We start from the raw sequence: 12,646 nt of genomic DNA, 5'->3' as shown, positions 1-12,646 counted from the left end.
CCTCTTGTCTATCACAGGCCACCTGCACCACTCAGTACTAAACCCAACAACTGAAATTAGATGAAAATATTACAGCCCACAGGAGACTAGACTTATGTGCCAAAGGCAGTGAATAGGAGTGACTGAGATGTACCAGTGCCCAATCCCCCAAGGATGACAGGAAAATGAGTAAGCGGCTAATCTTGGGCAAGTGAAACCCCCCGACACTGCAGTGGAAGGAAAAAAACCAAGGTTACTGCCAATCTGATCCGGGGGAAAATTCCTTCCTGATCCCACGTAACAGCAATCAGTTAGCAAGAAACAGCCAGCCAAGCACCTGAGAGAGAGAGAGAAAATGCTCTGTACCACCTCAGAATCCTTACCTTCCCTGCCCAAGGTCCCATCTCCAGTTGTGGCCATCCCTGATGCATCAGAGGAAGATTTTTTTTTTTTTTTTTTTTAAATTACACTGAGGAAAAAAATCCCTTCCTGACCCCTGCAGGTGGCTGGCTGAAGTCCTAAAGCATAAGTTTGTAGGAACATAACATTTAAAAAAAAAAAAAACTATTGGGAGACTGTTCCAGAAGCTCACTCCTCTGATGGTTAGAAACCTAATTTCCAGGCTGAATTTGTTCATGGTCAGTTTATATCCATTTGCTCTTGTGCCAACATTATCCTTTAGCTTAAATAACTCTTCACCCTCTCTAGTATTTATCCCCCCCCCCCCCAAACACATTTATAAGGAGCAATCGTATCCCCTTTCAGACGTCATTCTACTAGACTAAACAAGCCAAGTTTCTCTTATGTGTTGGGCCCTCCTTTCTCCTGATCATCCTAATAGGCCTTCTTTGCAACTGTTCCAGTTTGATTTCATCTTTCTTGAACACGGTTGACCAGAATTGTACATGGTATTTCAAATGAGGTCTTACCAGTGCCTTGTACGATGGTATTAATACTTATCTATTGCTACTGGAAATGCATTGCCTGATATATCCTAGGATCACATTTGCCTTTTTCACAGCTGCATCACATTGGTGGCTCATAGCATGGGGGGCGGGTATAAGAGGCGTGGGGAAGCTAAGCCTCCCCAAATGGGGTAAGAAATCCTGGGTGCGGCACACTTCCTTTTGGAAGCCCATCAGCCCACTGCCTTTGGAGCGCCTTGCCTTGCCAGAAGTTCCTGCATCGGCCACAGGGAGCTGCTGGGGTCCCCGCAGTGGCTGGGGGAGCTGCTGCCGTCCCCCCTGCTGACGCTGGCAGCTGGGAATCTGCAGGGGTCCCCACTGCCTGTGGCGGCTGGGAATTTGTGGGCATCGCTGCCTCAGGCAATGGGGGTTCCTCATGGCTCCCTGCTGCTGGGAGTGACTGCGGGACCCTGCAGTTCCCAGCCATCGGTGTTGAAGTCACGGAGGTCATTGGAAGTCATGGATTCCGTGACCGCCGTAACTAAATCGTAGCCTTACTCATAGTTATCCTGTGATCGACCCACAAACCCTGGTCTCTCTCCTTCTTTGTTTCTTCCAACTGATAAATCCCCAGCTTATAGCAGAAATTTAATATTATTAGACCTTAAGTGCATGACTTTACTATTGGATTTTATCCCATTTCTTTCACACCAGTCTTCAAAGTCATCCTAATCTTTTTATATACTGTAATATTCTGATCCTCCTCTGTATTGATGATGCTTCCCAAGTTTCTTATCAGCAAATTTCATTACCACATGCCTGCTTCTTGTGCCAAGGACATTTTAAGAGATTGAGGCCTACCTTGTAGCACCCACTTCCTGCTGGTCCCCAGCTTGCGCTTGCTGAGCCAGCAGCCTCTCTGGGGAATTCTGCCTGAAACCTTCTCACCAAGTCCAGGGAAGGTAGTTTCCAGCAGGGTCAGTTGTTGGGTTTTTCATTATTATTATTATTATTATTTCAAGTCTTAACAAACAAGATCAAAACTTCCCCCAGTTTGTCCTTCACCCCCCATAAGTTTCTCAACCCAAAGTTCCTGGCTCTTATCTCAGAGCCTTTTCATAATAGGACTTCCTCACAGTTTCCCTTCTGTCCATTTTTGTTTCTGGAAGTGGTCCCTCCCAACAGTAGCTCCCAACCTCTAGCAGGAATTACAGCTCCTCCTCTCCATTTCCTGCTCCTCCTTTTATGAGGATCACCCAATAAAGTTGCAGGTCTTTCCCCAGGGGTAAAGCTTGAGGAAAAGAAGCACAGAAGTCTGTTCTCACTAGAGCATTTTCTCCTCCAGAGCCTGGAATGAAACCTTAAGACTCCTGACTCCCACCATTCCTCTGCTGTCAGCAAGTACCTAAGAAACCCCTGGCAAAGTGTCTCATTGCCCTGCAGTGCTGGTCCACATAGTGGATGACAACCTACTATTTCTATTGTTTAGCTCAAGTGGCAAGGATCTAAAGTTTCAGCCGTGTGGATGACCTATATGGGTATTAATATGATGCCACATGATGGAATTTTGGGGGAGAGGGCATTAGTTTGCCTTTTTTAAAACCCAGGAAATTACACAGACAAAATTACACTAAAAGAATATTATTAAGATTGTAAAAGGCTAGTAATCAAAAGTTAGGAAATGCCATAATTAAAGACAGAGCAACCTTAAACAGCCCTCTTGCATGTATGTATTAGGATTATGCTTGGAATGATTCAGTTTTTATCAGTAAATGTCAATTTCACCATACGCACAAAAACCAATGAAAAAATATTTCCATCAATAATTGAAATTTATGGATGGGATTTAAGTAAGAAAAATGCTGCTTGAGAATTTATTAGACTTTGATTTAAGGATATTCTATTTTGTATATATTTTGACATGGGATGTTGACAATTTGTGTTTTAATGGTTATAAAGCTTTAACTTCTCTAATCTTGACATCTACTGTCATTAAATAACTATTGCTTGACCTCCTCCATAATTTCACACAACTGTGAATATTTAAATAGATAAAATTTGAAAAAATGCTTAAAATAAATAGAATTATTCATTTAAATAATTTTAAAAAATTGAATTTGGCTAAGTCTAATTGTGATACAGTCTTTTCATGATCGCATATATCTTTCCACAGAACCGGTGCCTCATTCAATGTTCAGAATGGACAGTGTTCTTAATGTTTCTTTAACAATTTTTTTGTGTGTGTAATATTTCAGTTACCTATCAGTTTCCAATATAAAAGATTTTTGTGACCATTTTTCCAGGAACTCGATCGCTTATGTTGTTTACAGCAGGCCTTTGAAATGTTCTGGGCAAAAGTCCTTGGGCTAGAGAAGTACTTTTCCTTTGTCCCACAAAATTCCATTCAAGTCTAGCTGAGTTATAAATACTAACAATCACTATTTCCTTTCTGCCACTTGCATTCCCCAATGTGTTTTGGCAGCATGTCAAAATAATAATTGAATGTAAACATTCGAAAGAGCCACCCCACCACTGGAGCCAATGCAGCAGCAGCAGTAGCAAACTATACTCGCATACGTGAGAGCTGCTGGAGTAGCTGTAGTGGCAGTGAGGAAAGAGCCAGACAGAGCTCCAGCCCCTCCCTGACAACACCCCTGGATTCAGCAAGAGGTCCCAGCAATCCATCTCCCCAATGTAGGGGCAATCACCTCTCTCCAGTGTGAAAGAGGAGACAGTTGGGCCATCCCCCAGATCTATCCCATACTATCAGTGGTCCTTCATTGTCTGGGATAAGTATTCTCCTGCCATTAACTAATGTAATTAGTCTATAGGTCAAATTGTAATAGTCTGTGTTGAAGTACTGAAGGTTCAAACTCTGCTGTTGATGCAACATGAGGGTGTAAATAATGGAATTTGTTTTTACCTCCTTCCTTTAAAACTAGGAAATTACTTACAAAAATATTCCATTCAAAGAACTCTAGGTTGCAAAGTCAAGAATTTAAAAGTTTATGATTGCCCATACATTCCTCCTTGTGTGAGTGCATTATGATATAGTCTTTAATTACACAATCCCATACTGTTTTTTCCCTCTGGGTACTTGACTTTCTCAGGGTACAAGTTGGATGCACAATAGGGCATAATTAAGTTTGCCCAAGCAACCATAACTCTGGCATTTCCCAGCTTTTGAGAGCTGGATTTAATTTAATCTTTTTTCTCTTTTTACATAAAATCATGTATGGATTTTATGCAAATATGGATTTGGTGGAGTACCTATGCCAATGGGAGGAAGCATCTTCAAAAAATACTTAGGGTGTCTGCTTCCAGGAGAGGGTTCCTGGCTGTGAATCCCAAGCAGAAATAGGTTCCTCCCTCCAGCCTAGATTTAGGTACCCAAGTTTGTGTGAGGAATGGGGTTTAGGACACACCCCTCTCATCAGTATTTCCCTTTGGCTAGTTTACACAGGTCCCCACTTAGCATGCTGGCTGTGGCAAATCCCGTTCTTAGGCACCTATCTTTCCCCATTCATTATATAGAGAGCCTAGGTGCTGGACTCAGATTTTGGGGATTCCAGTGCCTTTTTTTCTAGGCACCTAAAAGTTAGGTGTTGTAATGCTTACTGTCACAATGCCTGAGTCCCGTTGTAAATCTAGCCCTCCGTGTGTAGTATCAGTCTTTCCTGGGTTGGGGAGACAGGCTACTATGCTTATATCTGGTTTTATCCTAATTTACAAATTAAAACAATGGATCTTAACCCAAGAAAAACAGGGTTATAATAAAATGTTGTAGTCATGAACTGTAGCTTTGCTGTCAGGTGTGGCTGTAATGATACCTTTGTAAAACTCCATATATATGGAATGGATTCCAGCATGTCTTAGTTTAGAAATTTAAACAGACAAACTCCCCCTTTTACTAAAATGAAAACATTTTTAATGTGCTTTTGAAAATCCCATGAGGTACTAGGTTATGCACCTATCTGAATCTGTAGGTACCTAAATAACTTTAAAAATATGGCCCCCACTCCTACCATCTATTTCCCTATAGCCCTGTTCAAGGAATAATGACTTGTGCTTGTGCTAACCAAAGGTGCCATGGCAACAAGGATGCTCAGAAAAAGTAAGGGTGGGTGAAGACGTTACTTAGCAACAAGGATCTTTAGGTTGGAAAGCTCTGTTCCTAATTGTGAAGGAGAATGACATTCAGAATCAGAAAATGTAAAAACTCAAGGAGGGAATGTGCAGTGACTAGTGATGGTAATGTGTTGGAAAGAAGTATCAGAGGAAAGTCAGAGGGGCATTATTATGAAATCTTAGGAAATATAGGAGCTTCTGAACAGACCTGGAACAAACCAGAAATAAAAAAGGAACAGTAAGAGACAACAGTCGAACCAAACAGCACAGAGTGAAATGAAACCAAAACCCAGAATGGAAGTACAGAAAAGGGAAATAGAAAGCAAACAGTGTTGAAAGAGAAAAACAAAGAACTATAAAACAGAAGAGAGAGTTTCTATGTACATATCTAGTTACAGCTCTACTTAAGAACATAAGAATGACTGGGTCAGACCAATAGCTCAGTATCCTATTTTCCAACAGTGGCCAGCACCAAATAATTCAGAGAGAATTAATAGAACAGGTCTATTATCACGTGATCCGTCCCCTGTTGACTGGTCCCAGCTTCTAGCAGTCAGAGGTTTAGGGACACCCGGATTATGGGGTGGTGCTCTTGACCATCTTGGCTAATAGCCATTTATGGACCTGTCCTCCATGAACTTATTTAATTCTTTTCTGAACTGAGTTATACTTTTGGCCATCACAGCATCCCATGACAATGAGTTCCACAGATTAGTTGTGCATTGTGTGAAAAAGTACTTCCTCTTGTTTGCATTAAATCTGATGCCTATTAATATCATTGGGTTTTTGTATTGTGTGAAAGGGTAAAAAATAACACTTTTTCTCCACACTATTCATGATTTTATAGACCTCTAACATATACCTCCTTAGTTGTCTCTTTTCTAAGATGAACAGTCCCAGTCTTTTTAATCTCTCCTCATATGGGAGCTAATCATTTTTGTTGCCCTTATCTGTACCTTATCCAATTCTAATATCTCCCCTTTGAGATGGAGTGACCAGAAAGGCATGCAGTATTCAAGGTGTGGGCATACCATGTATTTATATGACATCATGATATTTTCTGCCTTATTATCTATCCCTTTCCTAAGGGTTCCTAACATTCTTTTGGCTTGTGCTGCTGTACATTGAGCAGATGTTTTCAGAGAACTATCTGTGTTGACTCCAAGCTCTCTTTCTTGAGTGGTAACAGCTAAATTAGAATCCATCATTTTGTGTGTACAGTTGGGATTATATTTTCCAATGTGCATTAGTTTGCACTTATCAACAATGAATTTCCTGCCACTTAGCAACAGAGGGTCCTGTGGCACCTTTGAGACTAACAGAAGTACTGGGAGCATAAGCTTTCGTGGGTAAGAACCTCACTTCTTCAGATGCAAGTCTTGCATCTGAAGAAGTGAGGTTCTTACCCACGAAAGCTTATGCTCCCAGTACTTCTGTTAGTCTCAAAGGTGCCACAGGACCCTCTGTTGCTTTTTACAGATTCAGACTAACACGGCTACCCCTCTGATACTATCTGCCACTTAGACATGTTTTGAAGTATTTAACACTTTGCCCTTTTGGGGCCAAAGCCCACTGAAATCTATGGAAAAATCTCTTTGACATCAATGGAATCTGTATTAGGTCCATAGAGTCTTTCATCAAAGATTAAAAGTCACAAAGACTAAATAAAACATTACAGATTTATGTCAGTATAACTACATCACTCAGGGGAGTGGAAAATGGGCTTCTCAAATTGACAGCTACCGCCTCTCCTACGCTGATAGGAGAAGCTTTCCCATCGGCATAGGTAGTGTCGTCACTACGGTGGTACAGCTGCATCGGTACAACTGCAGCACTGTGAGTGTACACAAGCCCTAAGACACAAAACTTCCTTGCACAGCAGATGAGAACATTATTTGACAACTTTACAGAAGGGGAAAACAGACAGACACAGAAGAGTGAAGTGACTTCACAGAAACTAATGTAATTTAGCAAGTTACTACTTGGATATTTGGAATGCTGATTTGAGTGCCCAAATGTAGAAGCGGTTGCCTTAATTTAGGCACCCCAATTTTGAAAGCTCCACCCACAGATTATACAGGAAATGGGGCGCTATAATGATGACACTAAAGATATGTCTACACTTTGTGTTGGCGATATGAGTCCCAGCTTGAGGAGACATACCCACACTAGCGCTCACTGAGCTAGCATGCTAAAAATAGATGGTAGCCATTACCGGAGGAGCTAACCACACCATGTACATACCCGTCTGAGGCACCAGGCACATACTTAAGGCACTGAGCACCACCCATCCCTTGCGCTACTGCGACTACACTATGTTTAGTATGCTAGTTCAAACAGAGTTAGCAAGGATATGTCTTCTCAAGCTGGGAATTACATCCCCAATTTGGAGAGTAGATCTATCCTAAGCCAGGTTTGGCCAAACCTGAGTGACATTGTGACCCCATATGCCAGGTTGCAACACCCAGAGTGGGGAGTCAGAACCCCCACAGGTTCTGCTGCTGCAAGGAGAGTACAGGCTCGCTCTCCAACACCTCCCTCACCCAGGGCCTTCCCTCCACACCAGGCCAAGATTAGGGTTGTGGTGCGAGGGAAGAGGGTCCTGCTGCAACTGGTCAGTTCCCCCTTGGCAGGGAGAGGAGGAGGAGGATCATCACCTATGATTTTGCCATCCCTCTCCCCCACCCCCACCCTGCCGTGAATTTGGATTCTGGATGGGTCATACAAAGGAAAAAAGTCCCCTTAGTATAAAGTTTGGGAACCACTGCCCTAAGATGAAGTCATCAGGTTGATCTGTGGCGAGATCCTCTCCTGAAATCTTATTAGAAGTGCCAAATTTATTCTTTCTTGGATTAAATTTATCATGCCTTTCCTCACCAGCAAAAAAACAGTTTTCTTGAAAGCAGTTATGGATTTTTGTGATTTATTCATTAAAAATAAAAACATATTAAAGGACAGATTCTCAAGAAGTCCACTGTTTGGAGCCACCTGCACATATGTTAAAGCCATCTATAATAGTTTAGATTAAGCAAAACATTTAAGGCCTGCTCCTTTGAAGGGATCTGGATTAATTCTCTTGTGTTGGCTGTTCTTAACAAACTGACTATTCCTTAGTGAAAGCCCTAACCGTATGTATATGCACAATGCACATGTGCAAAAGTGAAAAGAGATCTTTGTCACAGAGAAGTAATCTACACTTTGTGGCAGCAGCTGCCCCTCACTTTCGTGTCTCCAATCTGAATTTGATAGGACAAGAAGCTTTTGATTTTTTTCTTTCTTGAAACTAATGATATTGGCAAGGAATTATTTTAAACCCCAAAAACATTTTTGGTGGAGAATCATGTTTAATCAAGCCTCTAGCAGGCAGTCGCTTTCAGTTTTTTCTGACAGAAGAGCTGGATTATCTAGACCTGCTAGATTATGATTTTAATACCACAGTCCTGTGTAGGTAAAACTGAAAAAATTTATCCTTCAAGGAGAAGGCTCTAGCCCAGTGGTTCTCAAACTATTGTACTGCTAACCCCTTCCACATAGCAAGCCGCTGAGTGTGACCCCCCCCCCTTATAAATTAAAAACACTTGTTTATATATTTAACACCATTATAAATGCTGGAGGCAAAGCGAGGTTTGGGGTGGAGGCTGACAGCTCATGACCCCCAATGTAGTAACCCTGAAACCCCCTGAGGGGTCCCAAGTCCCAGTTTGAGAACCCCTGCTCTAGCCCATGTCTTTGCCCCTCTCCTCCCATATTTAGTGTTGTCAGTTCTTGTGATCTGATTTTGCCAGAAGCTGGGATTGGGTGACAGGGCATGGATCACTTGATGATAACCTGTCTGTTCATTCCTTTTGGGGCACCTGCCATTGGCCACTGTCTGAGGACAGGATACTGGGCTTGATGGACGTTTGGTCTGACCCAGTATGGCTGTTCTTACGATTGCAAGTTTGTCTTGTGATATTTAGTGGATATTTTTACAATCTCCAGCTGCTAGAATCAAGAGATCGCACTATTGCTGCAAATTTAAGCAATTTACGTTTAAAAAAAATACAAGAAGAGATTTTCATTCACTCTCGGCTAAAATACATATACACACAATTGGTCAATGTAGTCTGCAGTTTAGGAGCGCTCCTCAATTCCTTGCTTCCTACCAGGCTTCCTACCATTTTTAGTTAGCTGAGATTCCATCCTATCCTAATTGGATGATGACCTGGCATCAGCAATACATGCTTTTGTGACCTGCTGACTGGGGGGGAAAAAAGCAATGCATCATCCCTGGTTGTCAAACCATCAGCTCCTAGGAAACTCCAGCCCATACAGAATGTTACAATGTACTTCCTCAGCAACATTGGCTACCTCCAGTATGTCTAACATGTTTTCTGCTTTCTACACTGGCTTCCCATTGAATGTCAAGTTCAAGATGCTCTATGGGCTGAACCCAGGATATCTAATATATTGCTTAGACCTGCAGGATAAGGATTGTAGCTGACAACTCCTTCTACCATAAGGTAAAGATTGTCGGACAGAACCATCTCTAGATCTGTTCTGATATTGTGAAGCAAACTCCCTCCGGAACTAAGGGCCCTCACAAATCTCACCTCCTTCCACTTCCAGAGCAAGGCATGCTTCTTCAAGCTGCCTTCTCTAACATAGACACACAACAGCATGGACATTTAAAAACAGCCAAAGACCTTCCAAAACAGATGTTAGTCTGTTGCTTATTGCAGGGGATGGAGGATACACAGCTACTACAGTATTGTGATGTGGGTGGTATAGGAACCTATACAGAACCGGCCCTTATGGTTGTAAAGAAAAGCTTGGAAAGTGAAGAGTGTGGGACCTAATGGCTCAGAAAACAGAAGGCAAATCAAATCCCACACTTAAAAACTCCTCATGAATTTTAAACCAATCTCATGATTTTGGGGGCCCTATTGTTTTGTGCTGCATATATGACTCCTGTGCCCCCTCTGTATTCTCTTCCTTTCTCCCCCTCCGCCGCCCCCCTCTGCCGGCAAGAGTCACTCCCGTGCTGGGCTGGCCACCTGGGCTTCGGCGGGGGCTGGCTGCAGGACTCAGGAAGATGCCTCAGTCAGCCCTTTGCGTTTGGAAACCGAAGAGCGGGCAGGAATCGAAACCGAAAGCGGCCGGCTGGGGAAGTTTAAAAGCGCCGTGCGCGTCCCCGCTCAGCAGAACCTCGGAGGCACTGAGCGGGGCACCCCGGAGAGGCGTGTCCAGGCCAGCAGCCTGCCCCTAGCCGGCCCGCACCGACCCCGAGAGAAGCGCAAAGGCTGAGGGTTAGCTACACCCTTCCAGCAAGGGCCGGGCGCAGGGGGAGAACGGCATCCACCCGCCCCCGTCCCAGCGGCTAGGACCTGAGCCCCGGAGAAGCGCAGGGAACCTCCCCCTTCCCTTGACACTAGGGACTCCTGGAGCAGGGGGGAGCGCCGTGACCTCAGCCCTGCCACGGTGACTCCGGGCGCAGGAGAGATGGCGGCCCTATCGCCCGACGAGCAGTTCCTCTATCTGCTCTCCTGCTTCAGGGCCCGGCTCACACAGTCCATACGGGTGGCACCGGTGCTGGACTGCCTGGTCACGCTGAGCCTGCAGGAGAAGGAGCGGATCCGGGCGGTCGCTGCGCAGCAGGGCGACCCGCAGGCGGCTGGGGAGCTGCTGGACGCGGTGGCGCGGGGCTGCCAGCAGCAGGGCTGGATCCAGCAGTTTGTCACTGCGCTGCAGCAGGGGGGCAGCGACCTGGCCGCCTGCTACGTGAACCCCAACCTGAGCGAACTGCCCTCCCCGGCAGAGGAAGCCGAGCACGACCTGTGCGTGCACCTGGTGCAGCTGCTCTATAGCACTCTGGTGGACAAGCTGAAGAGCCCGCAGGTCGCCAACAAGTGTGTGGAGAAGGGACTCTTCCAGGGCGATGACCGGGAGCGGGTAGGTAGCGCTGCCCCCTCCACCCCCGGTGCTGGGCCTGGCCGCGGAGCTGCTGCATTTGCACACACCCCTTTAACCCACAGAGCTGGAGAGGCAGGTACCGTGGCATTGTTTGCCCGGCAGCAGGGGTGCGGGGCAGGATTCCCGGGCAGGGTGGACGAGCCTCATCGTCTCCCTGTCAAAGGAAAGCTTCACCCAGGCCGAGCGCTGCTCGCCTGATTCCCGCCCCGCCGCAGCAGCCGTTCGCAGGGGAGAAGCGCTGCATCTGGGATTCCTTCCCTCCCTCACCGGGCAGCGAGCCCAGGAGAGAAATACAGAAATGGGCCTTCCCGGCCTCTGGTCCCACCGCCCACAAGCCGTCAGGTGACCTGGGTGGCGAAAACGCCTCTGCAGAACTGATCTTCCTCTCCCATTGCTCATAACTGGCGCTTGTGCAACATAGGGTGGTGACCAGACCGCAAATGTGAAAAATCAGGGTGGTGGGTAATAGGAGCCTATATAAGAATGCGGGCAGGGGACTGGACTCGATGACCTCTCGAGGACCCTTCCAGTCCTAGAATCTATGAATCTATTAAAAAAGACCCCAAAATCGGGAATGTCCCTATAAAATCGGGCATCATGTTTGCTCTCCTATTTCCTGCTCTCCTATTCCTGCTGCCCCCCACCCCATAATTGTTAATTTTGTACCTTTTTTTTTCTTGCTGTGTCTTGTGCTTGGAACAGCCCCTCTCTGATAATACACCTGATGACCATCTTTTCATACAAATTCCTCCTCAGAATATGTCTGCTATATCTTTTAACAATAATCCACTAACCAATGAATCTCTCTGTGTATGGTAAAAAAGGTACCATTTTGAGGTTGGAATATTTTGGGTTCTCTGGTATCTATTATAAGTGATTGGCTTACATAGATTGTAAGCCTTTTGAGGAGAAAACCATGGCTTGGTCTACACTACAGAGTTACAGTAAGGCAGCTTATGTGGACCTAATTAAGTCAGTGTCTACACTAGAATGCTACTTCCCTGGAAGTAAGTGGCCTGCTACACCAACATAATACCAACCTCCACAAGAGGTGCACCGCTTATGTCAGTGTAATTAGGGCGATGCAGGGTCTGTGTAGACATTGCCTTACTTACATTGACTCTTGGCTGTTGTTCTTGTCAGTTTCAGGGCTCAAAGTAGAAGTGGGGCCCTCAGCTGAAGCTGTGAAACTGACAAGAATGTCAATTTCACTGCTGGTATGCTGCCTGCTATGAAATTGAGCTTTTCATTGGGCTCCAGCTGTGAGCCCAGTCTGGCTGTCAGTGCCCCATACTTGGCTATTAGTGCCCCTCAATGCCCCACGTAAGTCATTGCCAGTGCTCCTGGTGAGGGCACGCACCACCAGCAGAAGGAGTGTAGTGCGAACACCAATACCTGACTGAATTACTGTGGTGGCTGTATGTCAACCTAAATTGTCAACCTAATTTTGTAGTGTAGATAAGCCCCCAGTCTTTACTCTCTGAATTGTACAGTTCTGTGCACACTGTGCTAAATAAATAAGTGTGGATTTTATGGCCAGTGGTCTCATAAATATGGGAAATACTGTGTATGGTTTGGGAACTCAACAAATGATCTGAAAGTGAAAGCTACAGAGAAGTTCAGTTGCATTCTTTTAATAGGTTTGCTTTTGCCTGTTTATCAGTCGATGAATTACTTAAATC

The 12,646-nt window shown here is 44.9% G+C and overlaps 1 protein-coding gene across 3 annotated transcripts in view; it reads left to right on the top strand.

Moving 5' to 3' along the window:
• IFIH1 (interferon induced with helicase C domain 1) overlaps window positions 1–12,646 on the top strand; it is a 52,371-nt gene that overhangs the window by 2,022 nt on the left and 37,703 nt on the right. Inside the window, exon 1 of one of the 3 annotated variants that reach the window (XM_008178459.4) lies at window positions 10,051–10,943. The exons of 1 other annotated variant lie outside the window; for it this stretch is intronic. In XM_008178459.4, the coding sequence (XP_008176681.2) occupies window positions 10,494–10,943 (450 nt within the window). In that variant the 5' untranslated portion in view covers window positions 10,051–10,493. Of the gene's footprint in view, window positions 1–10,050; window positions 10,944–12,646 lie in introns of those variants that run through there. One more of the 3 variants, XM_065560722.1, reaches the window with a different exon arrangement.

Source organism: Chrysemys picta, chromosome 11, assembly GCF_011386835.1.
Source record: "Chrysemys picta bellii isolate R12L10 chromosome 11, ASM1138683v2, whole genome shotgun sequence".
NCBI classification, from domain to species: domain Eukaryota; kingdom Metazoa; phylum Chordata; order Testudines; family Emydidae; genus Chrysemys; species Chrysemys picta.
This window is presented reverse-complemented; position numbering and strand designations above follow the sequence as displayed.